Source organism: Buteo buteo, chromosome 27 (assembly GCF_964188355.1).
Source record: "Buteo buteo chromosome 27, bButBut1.hap1.1, whole genome shotgun sequence".
In the NCBI taxonomy this organism is placed as follows: Eukaryota; Metazoa; Chordata; class Aves; order Accipitriformes; family Accipitridae; genus Buteo; species Buteo buteo.
Window position 1 is genome coordinate 4655809 of NC_134197.1, and position 18660 is coordinate 4674468.

The 18660-nt window shown below is 42.6% G+C and overlaps 1 protein-coding gene across 2 annotated transcripts in view; it reads right to left on the reverse strand.

Moving 5' to 3' along the window:
* Positions 1-3861: 3861 nt before the first annotated feature.
* The window catches only part of FOXK1 (forkhead box K1), a 55964-nt gene continuing 41165 nt past the window's right edge, over positions 3862-18660 (reverse strand). The window contains exons 5-9 of one of the 2 annotated variants that reach the window (XM_075058786.1): positions 17429-17622; positions 16088-16254; positions 15113-15394; positions 13018-13245; positions 3862-10726 (exon numbers count right to left, since the gene is read on the reverse strand). In XM_075058786.1, coding sequence (XP_074914887.1) covers positions 10506-10726; positions 13018-13245; positions 15113-15394; positions 16088-16254; positions 17429-17622 — 1092 coding nt within the window. In that variant the 3' untranslated portion in view covers positions 3862-10505. The remainder of the gene's footprint in view (positions 10727-13017; positions 13246-15112; positions 15395-16087; positions 16255-17428; positions 17623-18660) is intronic. The other variant, XM_075058787.1, reaches the window with a different exon arrangement.

Sequence of the window (18660 nt, forward strand, 5' to 3'; positions counted from 1 at the left end):
CACCCCCCTGGCATTAGAGTTCATTAACAGCATGCCTTGGCAATTAGCCTGCAGAGCATCAGGTCCCTTCTGCCCCTCCAAAGATGCTGCAGCATCCGTCACCCCAGCCATTAACAGCCAGAGCTACTGCAGGCACCAGGCTGACGTGCAGAGGCAGGCAAGCATGAGCATTCCCATTTTTCCCTGCACACCTTCTCAGCCAGCTGCATCAGAGAACATCCCTGATGCACGCGGGGAGCACAAAGATAATAAAAATTTTAAAAGGTGCCAAAAACTGGCTCTGGCTGAGTATCTTCGCTACACTGTGCACAATTTATTTAAAAACAAAAAACAAACATTAGTCAAATACAGCTACTTTATGTCAACTGAGGTCTTAAAATACATTCCCATTCAATTTTGAAGCTCAGAATGACTTTGTTTAGTCAAAATAAACCCTGAACTTAAACTGTAGCTGCATTAGGAGGGAGGAAAAACTTAACTATAAGGTAGATGGAAAAGAACTATTGTCTGACCTCATATGCTTAAATGAAACACTTATTGTAAGTTACAAGGAAGTACACTGTTAGTACTTTTTGTTAGTTTATCTTTCAAAATAACAATGTTTCACTTCATGACAAAATGAAAGCTAGAGCTAGAGGAATGTTTATAATCTCCAGGGGAAGCATTACAGCTCTCGAACACACATACAGATGTTCACTCTGCTGCGAGTTAACAGCTTCCCAAATAACTGACACAGGATCAAAAGCAGGGTATCTGTTAACTCTAAAACAGCGCAACATATCCAGACATATACATCCCTCCTACAGCATCTAATGAAAATAATAAAAGGAAAAAACTAAAACACTCTGTCCCCTCACATTGTGAGAAGGGGTAGACTGTACAACACAAACTGCTGCAGGAATCTTAACTCCCCTATGATACTACACTGGAAGGATGCAAGTCTGTCACTCAAAAGCAGCAAACAATTTCAGGGAATTTTCTCTTTCATATATAATTTTATTTCTGGTTATAGAAACAAATGCTAAGAGGAGAAGCAACATTCCCCAACCTCATACATCAAATTAAGATAACAGAACAGAACAGTTAAAATAAATGAAAAAAAATAGTAGAAATTTAAAACTTTGTTATAGCTTTAAAATATTAACGTTCTTGATACATTAGAAATCACATTCAGATCTCAAATTACTTAAAAAATGTATGGCTCCATATTAAAAAAAAACCAAACAAACCACTGTATCCCATTTGATGTGGAAATGCAGGTCCTGCTCCTCAGATACTCGTATTTGCCATCTCCCCCGGTGAGCAGCAGCCTCCTCAGCACTACCAGGACACTCTCCCACCCCTCGTGGGTGCCACAGTCTGCCTGTGCAGTTAAGCATCTCACAGGAGCAGTGCTGCAACATGGCCAGATAAAGATGAACTTCACATCCATTGCCCCAGATGGAGCTTTCTTCCCCCTTGGGATACACACCAGCTTTTTAAAAAGCACTGATAACAAAAACAAGTCACAAAAAATACTTTTGATATCAGCTGTAAAAAAAACCCCCACAAACCCCAAAACATCTGGCTGGAGGTGTCCTGTACAGGCAACACCAGGAACTGAAATGCAAGCATGGCTTTAGTTACCCCATCCATTCCCATCTTTAAATTAAGTGCCGAATCTAGGTGAAAGGGGTAAGGCTCCCCCAGATCTCCATCACAAAACACTTCTGTCAAGCCAGTGAAGTATTTCAGGTCCTCGTCTCACTGCAGCTTTCCCCTAAGGACTCAGTGGGAATGCAGATCTGCAGAACAGGGGGAGATTCAGATTTTTCTGATTTTTTTTTTTTTAAGTAAATATTCAGAGTTGGATCTGAATTTCCAGCTTTACCATCCATTGCTCACATACATCTTCTGATTTATCTCTAAACAGCTTTTAACAGTCCTTTGGATAGCTACAGACTCTTAAATGCTTTTTTTGGCTACACAGAGGCTGGCTGGCAGGCTGGACAAGGTCAGTCTCATTGCAGTACAAACGGCATGTCCAGAACCAAAGACAATATACAGTCTTGTAAGATTTTTGTATTTTAAAGCCATTCCATTTTCTGTAGATGTATATTTGAATGAGGGTTGGGTTTTTTTGGTGTGGTTCCCCCCCCCCCCTCCATTTTCTTTCCCATTAAAGCAAAAAGATCTCACAAACAATACTCCGATTCCTTCTGCTTCAAGCCCATTTGGCGGGGGTGGGGGTGCGGGTGGGGGGTGGGGGGGTGGAGAGAGATAAAGCCAGTTTAGGTTTACAGTAATTAATTTGCTACAGAGCCAACTTGCCTACTTAGCAGCCCGTCCACCTCCCAAGAGTGGCATATAAATCAGCAGAACATTAGGATGTTCTGCACCAGACTTTTAGCAGCAAGGCAGTGAAACAGAAGGAAATCTCGCTTTTTCTGCTCCATTTAAATCTCATTTGTCTTCAGCGAACAGACATTTCTCCTCGATGCTGCTGTTCGCTTTAAGGAAGGCTCTGTTTCAGACTGCTTTAAGTGAAACCGAGGTGGGGTAGAAGCAGGGCTGAAAGGTCTAAATCACAGCAAAGGTGCATTGCTTAACTCAGTGGCAGACACTAAGCAGTAACCAAATACTAGGGGAAGTCTGGTTTTCACATGGGCTGTTTTCTGCTGAGGAGGAAAGCTGTTTCCTTTCACTGCTCCTATTCTGGTTACTATTCTTACCACCAATCCTGTCGTCCCTTAAGTATCAAAGCCCGATCACCAGACAGTAAGCACTGTGGTGAAACGTTCACTCAGGTCCTTGCAGAGAAAGGAATTTCTATTTCTGGAAGAGCAATTAGGATTAGTAAGCCAAGTATCTCACCTGCTTTTAAGAATAATTCTCAAAAGGCCCAAGTAGGTCAAAACACACACTTCTGTGAATTTAGTGATCCTTGTGGAGTTAAACCATGACTGAAATTTGGCCAGTTAGGTAAAATTTACTCCCTGTGAATGGGAACACTAGAATAACTCTCATGCATTTGTTTTTAAGGGGATATACACACACACCTCATGTCCCATGAAAAATTAGAAGCATCGTAAAAGGAGAAAAATCTCACCACAGAGGAAGAGAAACTATTTCATAGTGCCTCAGTGTTAGCTTAGCCACCTGACAGACAGACAGGGAGGAATTCCTCAACCTTACAGCACCCTCATGGACCCTCCCATTAATTTCCTCCGTTAGAAATAAGGTCCCATTACTTACAGAGCAGAATCTGTAAAGAACTCCCTGATACCGCATCTAGAGATAATTCGAGACAAGAAAGGATTCCAGCTTTCATTAGTGCCATTTGGGGGATTTTTTTTTTTTTTGCCAAAAAAGCAGCAAGGACTGGGGTTGCTAAAAGCATGACAAAGCCAGAAGCAAGGCTCCTACACAAGGAAGATGCAAGTACCAAGTCATCTCTTCTGCTCTGCAAGAAGAATGAAAGCAATCACTGAAGTAAAGCTGCTTCTACTGGCTGCTCACATTTGTTACAAAAATAGGTACATCATTCTTTCAGAATCAGTGCCTGGCGCAGGAATTTACCAACATACTGTATAAAAGTCTGTGTAAAGTACCATTTAAGAGAAAGAAATAGTCATGGACCATTTATATATCTATATTGACACACACACACTCACCCACACACACATTAATAAATATAAATTTTATGTTTACACAGATCTAATTTAATATTCTCTGAAAAAAATATTTAAAGGGTTTCTTCCTTAGCTGCCACCCATGAACTGTCAACGTTTTTTTTTCTATCTTGAGAGCAAAGGGGTAGACTTGGCACAACTACCCTCAGGCTCTGAAACTTAAAGTGACACGTAAGGAGAGGACCAGCCATACATTCTGAAGGATTTTAATTCAGTGTTGGTAAATTGAAAAGGTATCAAAAGAATTTTCTGAACATATAAATACAAAGGTTAAAAGTTGATTAAAAGTTTGGAATTTAAATATAGTGCTCCAACAAAACCAAGTATTTTTCAACATGTCTTGCTCAGGCCAAAGTAAAACGCTCACTGCTGTATTACTGCCCCATGAAAGACATCCTAACAGAGAAAGCCCACCATCATAGCTAGGCTAGGTATTTTCCACTGCTGATTATTATATATGCATATATCCACACACATGTACACAAACACAGGCATTGTCCTGTAAATAACCCACCTAGCAGAGAGAGACACTGATCTAACTCATCACAGCCAAATAGCCGCTAGGCAGCCAGAGAGAGGGGCTCCAGCATGAAGTCACAGCTACATTTTTATTAGGTGCAGATCAAAATGCAAGAAGGTATCACTTCCCAATCCCATCAGTTCCAGCAATCCAGATGACCTTGTAGTGTAACTGTTTTCTGCAGCACAGCTGGCTCCATAGTAAGCTACACTTTACGACAGTAGTGTATGCTATAGTAGTAGCAGCTTTGGCATAATTTTTCACCCAGAAGGAAACAAAAAGTTACATGACTGAACAATCTGTTGTATAACTGCGACCTAACACACAGATTTTCACCAGATGCAGACCTTCAAGCAATGGCATTAAATTAGGAGCTGGATTAAAGGACTCTGGAGTTGAAAGAAACAACTACAAAATAGAGGGGAAAAACTGTGATGAGGAGCAGAAACAGGAGCTGCCCGAGAGACTGGCTGGCAAGGGAAGACAAATAATTTGCTGCAGGATGGCATCTGCAAACTCAAAAGCTCAGTGTGCAGCAAGGGCAAAATTATGAAGCTACTTATGTTCCTTTAGAGGTTCAAGTCCCTTTAGAGGTTCATTCTTAATGCCCTAGTCCAACTTATTAGCAGCAGGACTGAAAAACCTGGACGATTTTGCATCAGGGTAGAAACTCAAAGCAAGTCCCACATTGGATTGAAACTATCATTTGATAAGGTAAAGCACAGATATTTTTAAAAGTGATCAGGATCCTTCAGTGCTGCCTCCTGCCCAAAAAACTCCAAGACCCAAGCTGGCACTCTTCCTTGGAAGAGAGGGACAAGATGGTTGCATATGTACAAATGCAATCCAGAGTATTTCCAGTTCACTCTGCGACTCTTGTTTCTTACACTTGTCTTCCAGCAACAGACCAAAGAGGTACTGGGCTGTACTTGCAAAAGTGTAGCTAGCAGGCTGAGGCAAGTGATTCTTCTTCCACTCCATCTAGCATTTCTCAGATCAGATCTGTAGTACTGTGCCTAGTTTTGGGCTCCCCAGTACAAGACAGACAGGGACCTTCTGCAGCTATTCAACCTGATGCCTGGGGGGCTTGAGCACATGACGTAAGAGAGACTGAGACAACCAGGTTGGTTCAGCCTTAAGAAAAGGAAGCAAATGGGGAAAACCTTACTGGTGTCTTCAACTACCTATTTGGAAGATGCAGAGAAGGCAGAGCCAGGCTCTTCTCAGAGGTGCAATGTGATAGGACAAGAGACAAAGAACCCATGCAGCTGCATGGGAAATTCTTCTCAGATAGCCAAGAAAAAGTTTTTACCTCATGGGTGGTCAGAGTAGAACAGGGACCAGAGTCATGGAACCTCTATCTCTGGAGACATTCAAACCTCAGCTGGACAATGTCACAGCAACGTGATCTAGCTGGACCTGCTCTCAACAGGAGCTTATAGCAGAGACCTCTAAAGGTTTCTACCAAACCCAAGTTATTCTATATTTCTACACAGCTACAACTGGCCAAAGGCAGGGACAACAAAAAGACATCTGATCTTTCCTAATACTGCAGTTTTATGTGATCTCTGTTTATCAGAGTCATAAACTATAATTTGTAAGTCATAGTTCAAACCTCAGAAGCAAGGATGGAACAACCAACCAGTTGGAATTTAATCCTTAGATGCAATAAGCTTGAAGAAACAGCATTTGATCCTCTATGGAAAGGTACAGAACTATTGCCAGATTAAATCCTTGTCATCCAAAATCCCCAAACCTAGGTAGAGCAGGAAAATGTTTCTCCTTTCACCCTACATTTTGACATTCATTTACATGCTAGCATGCATCAGAGTGATACCAAATACCTCACTGGGAAACCCCCTTGTCAACAGAGATGAAAAGCTCCAACACCAATTTAACATCCCCAGTGGTCAGTGAAAAGTGTCCCACACCACACTGTATGAAAGCTCAGGTCAGATGCTCTCACTTGCTTATATATAGGTCCCTAACCTTCTGTGCTTCAATTTTTATTTTACTGCTGGCACGTCCCTACTGAAAAAGGGGAAAAAATGCAGAAGTTAACTCTGAATGATAGTTCAGTACACAAGACAGATGTCTAAAACATGCAAACCAAGTTTACTCCCCCAAAACCTGAAGCCAGACTGTGACATTGATTGCAGAAGCACTGTAAGGCTTCAGCTGTTATTTAACTATTTCTTACCTCTTACAAAGCTTTAACATGTCTCTGGAAACACTCTCCTGAATGAGCTGTGCCCAAGAGTAACACGTCTAAAACACAGCATGAAAATTAAATACAGGGTGACCAAATTGACCTCTCAACCTGCTCTGGAACAACATGTATCCCACAGGTATTTTCATCCTTGAGTCCTCGGGCAGAGCTTAACGCAAGGTGCTGTTCCTGCCAGTGGATAAAAATGACTAGATATGCTACAGGGGACAGTGTTAATGGTATGGGGGAGGGAGGAATATGGGAAGAAAAAGGAGTTGAAAAGAATATATGAGCTAATCATGAACTTCAATTTTGTGCTCAGCACTGTGTTGTGTTATCGCTAAATCAGATTAAATTGATCTCACTGTAAAAAGCTTCCTGTATCACAAGAGCCAAGGTCAAGACAAAACAATAACTAAGGAATTCCAGTGCAATAGAACCAAGAACAACTGCATTCAGCTTTTGCAAATGGAGGCAAAAATTGCTATAAACTGACCACAATCAAAGTAAAGTTAGCCTTTGTCATTGCCCAAGGTAAAAAAAACCCAAAGAACAATAGGGAATGGTGAAAAGTGAATTCACACATTAACAACTCGGTTTTAAAGTCTAAGTTATAGCAGGTTAAATATTCAACATGCCTTGACCTTTGTTATACAGACAGCAGAAGATGCAGTGAAGCCTCCTACTCCTCTCCCCCTCAAACCTCCCTCAGTTAATATAATTAATTGAGGACATGAGATGCAACTTTTTACACAATAAAGACAAGTTAGACGATTAACTTAAAATAATCTGAGTACTGTGTATAACCATTAAGGTAAACATCTTCTTTCTAGTTGAAGACTTAATCCTACCCTCACATTAATTTTCATTCCTCTGCAATGCTCAAAACTGAAAGCCTGGGGAATCAGGAATGATATGTAAAGAGTGGTGCTGTCTTCCAGACAGAGCAGTGTGTTGAAAGAATTAATCTGGAGGCCTGAAACAAGATGTCACCATCTCATGTGTTCCAGATGAGGACTACATTTTTTCCACAGCTCTCAACTGGGTTTAGTAAGGACTGTTATTTTACCTTGTATCAGGCAACGATATAGGCAACGTATAGGCAAACCTACAAAAAAAAATATTTCAAGTGGCATGGCTGCTTTCTACAGTAGCAAGGAGATGCAGCAGACAAAGCAAAAATCCTCTGATAGGATGAGCTAACAAATTCCAGACACTTCAAGCAGAATGGGTGAACAGATCAGAGATATTTGCTTATCCTCAACTCACATTTTAACCGGCAGGCATTGTGAGCCAAAAACAGAAGAGCGAGAAAGTGTTATTCTGTTCCAAATACATACGAGGCAGATCTATACCTGCAACCTGAGGAAGGACTTTCAAGAGGTATCTATAAAGCAGCACCTGGTGTATGAAAACACTGTTGTTCAGCTGATGTATTTCTTTGGTGCTGGACTAGTTTACAGAAGCTTAGGGTCTAGCTGTCTAGACTTTCCAAGAGAAAAGAAGCAGTAAAGAAAAATCCATGAAACTTTGGCAGCCTTACATCCTGAACAGTATTCTGTTGGTCGCTCATCTTGCACTGACTCACCCAAAGTACTGGAAACCTAAAGGCTCCTCTGCTTCAGGAAAGCTCCCTAGCCTCAGGGCTGTTTGAGGCGTGCCTGTATCTAAACCAGCAGTCATCTGAAAGTAATGATTAATCACAGATAAACTATGCTGCACTCTCACTTGTGCGTTCTTCCTTGAAGTCCATTATATTGATTTCTGGCTTTGAAAAGGCTACAGAAAACAGAGCTAATCTGTGTGCTTTTCCGCTATGCCACACCTAGCCTTCCTAGCAGGAAGAGTGAGAGCTGGCAGCTGGCCTGCTTCAATTACTTTGTGGCCTGTAACAATCCTCCTTCACAAAATCATTTCAAAGTACTAAAATCCAATCTAATAACTTGTCACTAAAGGCACACACCCAAATTACGAAAGCCTAGCTGTAGATAAATGAACTGTCCTGAATATTATGTGTGCCTCTAACTGCAGAAAGTAACTGCAGATCACGAGACCAAGAAATTCTTTCCTTCTTTCGGAAGTATTTCTCACAAAACAATTGGCTTGAGAATAAAACATGGCTGGGTTTTGTTCAAGCGGTGGGACTTGGCTATTGAATAGGATTTGGCATAGAGAAAGGAAACCTAGAAGGGAACAAATGATGCCAGCTGTTACCTTGCGGATTTCCTCCCCCTCCCCACATTCCAGCAGACATTGAACGGTTGTGTCTTGCCCCCTAATCCCCGTGGACATACTGACAGTATCATTTACTGCACACTGGGGAAATCTTTTTGCAACATGTTTATGCAGTGGGCTTGCCTCTCTGCTCTGCAATAGCATTTTCAGATTGTATGAGACAGCAACATGACAATAAATCAGTACAGATAGGGGGATAACCTACCAAAGGTATATCCCATCCCTCTTAAGTCTCTTTTGCCATTACCGAAGCCATTTTCTAATTTATAAGATCTCTGCTGTGCTGCCAGAAGACACATTAGCCAAGGGGATTGCAAACAGGCATAAAACCAAAGGGGTTAGCTGGAGGCTATGCAGGGGTTGATTTCTTTGCCAGTCACAGGGCATCACATGCACCCACTGTTCCATGTGGCTGAAGTGACTCAAATCTGCTTTACTTGTAAGACACACTTGTACTACACGAAGAGAGCATGGAACAGAGTTTGAGTAAAAGCCTCCTCCTACTGGCCAACCCAAATGGTCCTCAGGGGAGGAGAGATGGGAGAGGAGCCAGGCAATGAAAGGAAACCTCCAAATTCCTTTTGGAAAAACCTGTTTAAGACATCCAGTGATTTCTGCCACATGGAAAACAATAGGCCTCTTTTGCCTTGGTCTCTTACACCGTTACAGAATTTGTAATAAAACACTGTATGAACTCTGCTGCCTCTCACCCCAGCTCTCAACTTCCCTCTCAGAAGAATAACGCAGGAGCTTTGCTGTTAGCCATGGCAGAGGGTCAGTGACAGACTCCTACCCAGCCCTGGCCTCCTGACCATCATCCATCTAGTTGAGGACCATGCTACCAGCAAGAGGTGAAAGCAGACTGTTTTAGTGCAGAAGACCAACCAGTATTTTCCCAAGTTCAGAGACAGTGGCAATGTCTTCACCTACAGTGCTATATTGAACAAAACCTGGTGCTCCAGCACAGGATGTGATCAAATGCACACAGAACCTTCTGGAGACACCCTTCCCCATGTGATCCTCAGTCATCAAGATACTTTGGCTGTTGTCCAGAGCAAGTGATGAATAATTGTAAGAAATCATTGAAGGTACAAAACCCTTTGTTTTTAATATCTTTACAGGAACCAAATTAATACAGTTCCTCTGTCATCTTATTCTCCCTCAGAGGGAACGGAGAGAAATTGCATCTAGAAATCCAGGTGGCTGAGCCCTGTAACTCTTCCTCCTGAATCCCCACATAAATAAACATTCGTTCATATTCAGAATTTTTCTGTTTTAAAAAACAAAATCATTTGCCTTTTTCTTTAAGCTTGGTACCATATTTCTTTAATGTTGTTGTGAGATCCTGCACCCATCTTTCAGCATTTGATTGCCTTAGGTGGCCTTTTAAAAATGGTCCTACGGTTCAAAGCTCTGAGAAGCACAGTATTAAGGCATAGAAAATGAGGAGTTTTCTTTCCAGGGAGCAGACTGTATTTGTGTTACATTCCTTTAGATGCTGAACTGCAAATTCCATCCCCTTGGAGCCAAAAGGGGAAAAGACAGTTAAAAATATCCCAGCAGTCATACAATCAGTTGTCTGTATTTTTTTTGAATCTTTTTAAAAAAACAAAAAGGAAAAAATATCCCATAGGTAAAGACAGAACAGACTTCCAGATATGGGTTCTTGGGAGGGGTTTTCCATTCTTTTTGGCACCTTGTGATTCTAACAGCTGTTGTCCTCCCATTTAAAAATCTGACTTTAAAAAGAGCTCTTTATCCGCTATGTTTTGAGCTGTTACAGTTGTGATTTGTTTTCTTTGAAAGCTGCTTTAGGGCTCCTGCCATCCCATGCCCACCCCGCATCACTCCAGCTCCTCCCACCGGTTCTTCATTCACTGGTTGCCTGTCCTTGTGGCATTGTAGACGTGATGACTCCAGTTTGGGCTGGGACTGCTCCGCTGGACTCTTCTATCCGGGGTCTTTTGACTTCAGGCTCACTGGAAGAGGCTGCTGCTGTCTCTTCAGTCCCTGTCTCACATACCCGGCTGACTACAACAGGAGTGGACGAGCTGGCCTGGGCTGCAAGAAGCTGCAATGGATTTGTAAGAGCTGGGAAGTAGGACAAGAGAGAGAAAGAGAATTAATGTGATAAAGTAGCACAAGTGTTTGCTATTCCAGAAAGCAAGAAAACAAAACACCACAGTCAAATGCAATAGCTGGCACATATTCAAGTGTTGTTTTCAAGTCCATTTTGAAAGGCTTGCTAGCCGTGCCTCTCCCTCTCCACCCAGTATCTCAGCTTTGTGCAAGTTTACCAAACTGGTAATAACCCCTTTCATAGAACTTCCTTCTTCCTATCCGTTGTCAAACAAGGCATTGCCAGCTAAGCATTCATCTCCAGAAGAAGAGGATCAATCCCCTGTTAAAATTACAACACATGTCCTCTTTGAGAGGCATGTTTTCTGGCCACCTACAATCAGAACTTCCTGCAAGCTACAACATCTGTGTCCTGTGCCTTCAATTTAGAGGTCTCCCTTTAGCTCTGCTTGCACAGTAAGAACAGCCAGTCTGTTGGGAAACTAGATTAGAATCCCAATATTGAGTATACTAACATCTCACTTGTAAAAGGGGTAGGAGAGAGCTTACCCCAGACAACCAAACGCATTCCCGTCAGAACTGGGATCAGAGCGTAGGAATTTCTGGCTCCCAATCTTGTATTCCAGTACTGACAAAAGATCTCACACTCCCATTAATAAAAGTGGTGAGAAAAAAAGATGATTTAAGTAGCAACCCTCCGTAAAAATGTCTACAATTCCTAGTTCCAGACAGAGAATGTGCTTACACACTGGCTTTGGCACACAACACTGCTTGGAAAACAAAACACATGCAGCTTTTGGACTCTGCATCAATCGGAGAGGCAGCCAAAGGGGACTCAGGAGACAGCACATCCTCTACCCTCCAGACTGATTTGCAAAGGATGGAATGACAGAACATTAGTGGTGTGTTCACTGCTAAGTGCATCAAAAAAGGAGCCCTAGGATAAATAAACAAAGCAAACAGAACAAAGGCCCTCAAAGCCCAGCAACTTCTACCAAGGCATGGGAAGGAGGCTGTAGAGTATCAAGAGGATGAAGGAAAAACCATAGGGTAAGGATAAGGGCAGTCACCAATTACAGTTCAGCAACTTAAGAGAACCTAAACCATGCAGCTGAGAAGTTAACTTCATACAGGCAAGAGTCAAGAGACTCAGACTGTTTTGTAAAGCAGAAAATTCACTACCACTTACAAAAACCCATGAGGCAACTGGAATACTTTCCAGTTTGATGAGAGAGCTAGAAAAATTTTGGTGAGATTAGAATATTTTAACATAAAGGTGTTAAATAAAAAAACCTGTCTGATTCTACATTAGACAAACACTACTGCTGGGTAGCAGCAACTCCACCTATCTGATCTATTTAATATTTTAATAGCCTAGTTGCATAAAAACCTTATCACTATCATTTTTTCATTGCTCCAATAAGATTCCTGCAATTGAAGTGCAAGCCAGGTGATACTGAGAAAAGATGTGGCAGAAAATTCTGTAGAAACATTCCTACCTTCATGAAAGCCATCAAAATCCCTCCAGTGCCCTTCATTTCAAACTCCCCATAAGCACCAGCCTGGGACAGCAGAGGTGCTTAGTATCTCATTAAAAGGGCTGTAAGAAACCTGGATATTACCATCCCCAGTCATCACCCTTAACTGAACAAAACCTGAAGTGCTGAGCAAGCAATAAGAGGAGGCTGCCAAGACATAGCTAGTATGGGATTTTAAAGATCAGGCTTGACAGATAACTAGAACACATCTTGTATATAAAAAAAGTCCTACATTCATTCACCTGATGGAATAGATCTTACTTCTTTCAGACTCTAAGACCTTAAGATGGGAAAGCATGTTATTTTCTTAATACTCTATGGAGTCATATTTCACAAGATCTAAAAAGCACCATGGAAATTTTATTATTTGGCATGCTGAAAGCAAAGCCTGTTTGTCAGAAGAAAACAAATGAAAACAGGCTCTACAGAAGAATCACTAACGCTTTCAACAAGTAACCCTCAAAAGGTAGAGAGTGTAAGTAGAAATAAATGCACAGCCAAGGACAAAGGAAAGACACTGGACTTTTCAGAAGCAATGTTAGATAGCAAAACTTTTCCACTAGGGAAAGGGAACAAAGGTGGACAGAAGGATATCTACCACTGACATACACAGCCTCAGAAGCTGAAGAATTGGAATACCTTTGAATTGGACACATGGAATAACTTGATATATACTAAGAAGAGAAAACCCTTACAGCTTTACAACCTAACTGCTATGCTCAGAGAGCAATCAAAAAACCAGAAAGCAATGGAAACAAAGCCTACCGTAAGCGCTGCCAGTGATGCTGTTGGTGGGGATGGCATGCTTCCCGTTCTGAGTGACTGCCCGCACAGGGAGCTGATGCTGTCCAATGGTCACTGGAGCTGCCTGCTGAAGGATCGTGACTGTCTGTCCTGGAACACCCTGTGCCATTTGACTGGCGACTGTCTGAATAACACGGCTGGCTGTAGGTATTGTGGCAAATGCAATCGTTGGCTTTTCATCCATGCCTGCTTAAGAGTAGAACAGACAACAATCATTTACTACCCTGGCTTAGGAGCAAGCTTTATTCTCATTAACATTTTAGCAGTGATACATACCCCAGGCTTGCAGAGGTGAAATACCGCAGCACCACAGAAGGTCAGGGATGAGCATTTGAAAACACTAAAATATTCTCTATTGCACATATACTCTCTCAATATTAAGAACATTTTTCTTATAGCGTAAGCCACTTAGCCCCACCCCCCCAAAAAAATCAAGATTATAAACTTGACCCTTTGTCCTAAAAAGGCATCATCTCCCTTATTGTCCATATCACAGCTATAATGTGCCAGCAGTCACTGCAAATCTCATAGCTTACTTTGTAATTACAGCCAAATTGGCCTTATTCTCAATACCACACAGCAGGAGAAGGCATTAAGATATTAAACAATGCCTGGAGCCCAAAGTCTGCAACAGCTTGCTGTCGGGCCTGCACATAGGTTGATTTACAAGGAGGTCTTCCCACAACTGCAAGCTTTTGCCAGCTATAGAAGTATAGGCAGAAACCAGGAGAGAGGGGGAGAAAAAAAATAAAAAAATTAAAAGGAAGGCTGAGTTCCTGGATAGAGATAACTGTTTGAGAGCACTCAACCACTTGTCTCACTTCCCAGGAGAAGTAAGGGGTCAATTCAGCAGATATGCAACAGATACAGGACAGCCTCCTGCTGGGCATGCAGGAAGCACAAACTCATTAGTCCTGTAGGAAGAGAAGACTTCTCCCATTTTAACATTAGTAGACAACAAGAGTGGAGTTAGATGGGACATAAGCATTGAGCTGAGACCTGCAGGCAGGCTGATGAGAAGTGGGGAGAGAAAAGGCAAGGAAAGTAGGGAGATTAGGAAGGTAAATGGAGCAACCAGGAAAAACAAAGGGAAGGTAGAGACTAGAAAAGGATATGAGTGGGAATAAGAGAGGGACAAGTAGAGAAAAAACAAGTGACAGCAAGAACTGGTGAATGAAAGAAGGGAGCAGGTGACAGACAGGCAGCTGCAACTGTTAGCGCTTCAGGAACATCTATGGGATTCAGACAGGAATCTCTAGAGAATGCAAGTGAAACTCAAGCAGGATAACCAGCGCTGAACTAAAAATGCCAGTGGTCCTGCTATTGCAGTAGGGGGGAGATCTCTGTAATTTTTTTCTTTCCCTTAGAGGAGAACCATTGCCCCACTGCCCACATAAAAGCAATCAGAGTAACTAGTCTTGCTGCTGGTACAACACATATCTATCTTGTAGCACTAAGCCCTTCTGAAATGGCAAGCAGACAAGGAGTTGTCTAGATCACAGGAAGAGAACATTTAACTCACTAAATCCCCCAAGGCTGGAATTTCCAGCTTAGGAAAAGACAGGCCTTTGTTGTAACTGGTTTTTGAAGATTGCTTTAATGGGGCACTGCCTGCACTTCCAGAAGCACGTGCTTTCCTCTAGGAATCCAGGCCTGCAGAAAAGAAGGGCTCAGTCGTTTATTTACAGGGCCATCCTGAAGCAGAGAGTTTCAGCCTTTCCCGGGCCATGTCTTTTGGCTAGAAAAAGCACACATTTCCATAGCACATCCAGCTGACCAATACACAGGCATGGTATTGTTATTGGAGATAATATACATATTTAAAGCACTGCATGTTTTTTAAGCCTCCAAAGTCTGTTAGATTTGTTCCCCACAGGAGACAAGGGAACACCGTTGTCCTGCTCACTGGTGGAGACAAATGGATGAGCTTATTTGGTTTAAGAGAAACATCTTTTATTAAGGGCTAAGCACACAGTGAGTGAAACAGTTTGACCACCCGCCCCTCCAAGCCTGCTCAAGACTTATTAGCAAAGTAGCAAGAGAGGTGAAAAGTTACCTCGGTGGTCACCAGCTAAGTCCAACACTGCTCCTGCAGCTTCATGAGCTCCTCCTGCTGTGCCCTGATTTGTGAGGATGTATCCATTTGCAGAGTTTGCAGAGGAGGTCACAACTCGGACCATTGTAACAGTGGGAGCTTGTTGAACTACGTGAATTGCATGGCATGAAGGCTGTTGAGAAGTCACTATTGATGCTGGCATATATGCGACTGGTTTTGCCACCAGGGTAGATGGTCGGGGAGGAACAGCCATTATCACTGGCTGGGCACTGACTGGAGATCCTAAAGAGAAGAGAGAAGCATACATTAATAGGAGAGGCAAAAAGGCCTCCATTCATTTTACCTATGCACTTCTAATCTGCAATACTCAGTCCTTCAGCACTGGCAAGAGTTGGGGTAGGGAACAAAAAATAAGGCTTCAAAAATACCACCTTCAATCTTCTCTTTCCTAACTTACAAAAACCTTACTTGCCATCTGAGCACATTTCTGTGAACAAAAGCCACAATAAGCAAAAAAAAAAGCTTTACCTAACAAGCTTTGCCTTCCAACTTCACCAGGAACACATCACACCAGTTACAGCACAGCTGACAAGCAGATACTTATCAGGGCTTAACTTACCAAGGCCCTGGCCACAGCACCACAGAGCTCTGCATAGCCAAGCCAATCTTATCCAGAAGTAAATTAGTGTGAGCAAGCTACACACTACCATGGCTACTCTATGGTCAGCTCTTCAGAGCCACCTAGTTCAATGTTAGCTCATGTGTTTCTACACATTCCTTTATCTCCTGCCCTCATCCAAAGGCTAGTAAGAAAATGGTCTGAAGTTGCATATGCATCATCAGTCTCTAACAATGAAGTGGAAAGAGAGACCTAGATCCTTCAGTAACACACTTGCAGAAGCATTCCTGCGGTGTCCTCAGTGTGGCTCCTGGTACAATTGAACAGTCACCCTCTGTGAAACAAGAGCTACTCACCAGGTGCACTCTGTGAATACCGATACTCTGGAACTGAGGCTAACTTTGACCCAAAGTCGTGATCATGTGGAATGGGTGAGCCCTCCCGTGACAGGCACTCTGGAGTCTGTAGGCCACTAGAGTGAGGGGACAGCAGGCCAGGGTGAGTAGGGGAGGCAGGAGCACTCCTGAAACACCAGAACATAGTGTTGGTGAGTGTAGATGCATTTCGACCACAAGACAGCAGCAGAGACCAAGAATTATCTCCAGTACAGGATTCTCTAGCAGAAGGACAGCCTTTCTTCCACACTACCCACTGCAGTCTTTGTGGGAAGAGTTGAAAGGTACACAGTAACCTCACAAATGCTCTAGCACCAAATACTGTCATGTTGTTCCCTGCTGAAGGAAACTGGACCCTTCAGAGTACACTTAACATTTCATTTTAAGAACCACTGCTGACAGAGAAGCTCTAAGTGCCTCATGTTCAGATCAGTTTTATGATTTCAGGCCATTCTCAAAGGATATTTGTCAGTTTTTGATGGGGAGAAGAAGGAAGATGCAATGTAGAATATAATGTAGATGCAAGTATCTGGCCCCGCATATGCTTACAGAGCAGTTGCTCCCCCTTCTCCCTGTTGTCTCCCTCCCCAGTCACTTGGTTCCCCACCTCTGGTTCCACATGGCCAAACACATTAGGAATTGTACATTTCTTTAACGACAAACAAGACAGAGCAGCTGATCAGCTGAAAACCTTTCTTCCTGTTTCCCCATTTTAACAGAGAAAAGAAAAGGGGTGGGAAGAACATTACATGAAACTGCTCCTGTTAGTGTTGAATTGCAAGTCTTATCCTCACAGCTTCAGGCTCAGAGAAAGATGTCATTGCACACAGCTCCTCTTTTGCAGTTACACCGCTGACAAGAGCAGCTACACAGAACACCCCACATTGCTTCACTGCTGTCAACCATGATCAACCTGATCTTCCCTATAGGAGAGTGTTTTAAATACCACAAAAGTTATTCCCACTATGATCTAATCTACATCTAAACACAGCTTTCCTGAAATGAGAGATTGGCGTCTGAAAACACTCACTCCAGTGATAAGTGCTTTGAATTTCTTTGAAATGATGCCAAAACAGATATGTTATTTGATGCATTTTTGTAGTTTGGTTCTGGATTTTTTTTTTTTTTTTTTTGGTAAACACTTAAGAAGTCAGAACAATTTCCAGATTATGCCTCAGGACTATCTAACTATGTTACTACTCCAACTATAAACAGAAGTAAAGTTTGCTCACTGTACTTCAGGAGAAGTTTTTGTTTTTTTGTAACGAGTTTGGCACAGAGATTAGAGGAAGTTGAAGTTACCTGGAAGAGAGAGGCCCAAAAGGTGTTCGGAAGCAGGACACTCCTCTTTGCCTTCGTTTTCTGAATGCTTGCTCTACTAGTTTGGCTTCAGAGGCAGGGTCAATTCGCCAAAAGGAGCCTTTTCCAGGCTCCTCCTGGGAGCGTGGGACTTTAATAAAGTAACGGTTCAAGGAGAGGTTGTGCCGAATGGAATTCTGCAGGAAGCAGAAGAATGAGATGATTATTTTACCATGAGGAAGCATATAACAAAGACAAATGGATTTTGCCACACAGCTTGGAAAAACAAAATCCACACTGCCAGAATCAGTGTTGAAGACAGAAACAAGTCAACTCACACAGCTCCAAAGGCACAGGAGAACTGCAAGAGAAAACCTGGAGAAATGTGTCAGTTTCTACCAACCATGCTGAAAGATGGGTTTGCTTGGTGCTACACCATCACTTAAATACATCTGCAGCAAGGCAGTGCAGTGACTTTTCTGTGGAAAGCAATGAAAGCAGAGCTTTTGCTGAGACATGGGGAAATCACTGTAAACCACATCAGAACCCTCTGAAAAGACAGGCTTTATTCTAGGCAAGCAGAAAAAAAAATATGCCTAAGCCTGTGCTAACTGCTTACCTGCCAAACGATCACTGGGGTGCCCAAACATGCCCTAAAGGACACTGCATCTCACAGTAATCATAGTGCAAGCCAGCCAACATGCCCTCAGACAGCTGTCTCTTAAGGAGAATCCATTATCTATGTGGCACTAGTCTAGCACTGTACGGCTCTCCAGATGTTGACAAAACTATTTATCCTTTTCATTGCAAAAGCCCACCTCTCACTGGGTGTAGCGCTGCCTTTTGGGCTAGGGGAAAGACTCAGTAAGCCCAGGTGTGCACAAGCTCATTCCTTTTCCACTTTCAAAAGAAAACAAGAGCTTTTGTAGCAGCTTTAGACAAGCTCTTCACAAGTGAATGAAGCCTTACAATGCCACTGGTAGGGGAGGGGAAAAGACAACTTCAGCCTCCACTGAAATGCAGCTCTCTTTGAAGCAGGACACAGCAAGTGGTTCGCAAGGTACAACTCTGCCGAGCAGGTTAAGGCAGGAAGTGAATTCCACAATTAATTAGAACTGCAGGGAAAAGCCAGGGAGTCAGAAATGTATTTATTCCAACTGTACTCAAAGTGCACCAAGCAGTACTGCTCCTGCCAGTTGAACACAATGAAATCAGCAGCTGCAAGAGTCTTTCCA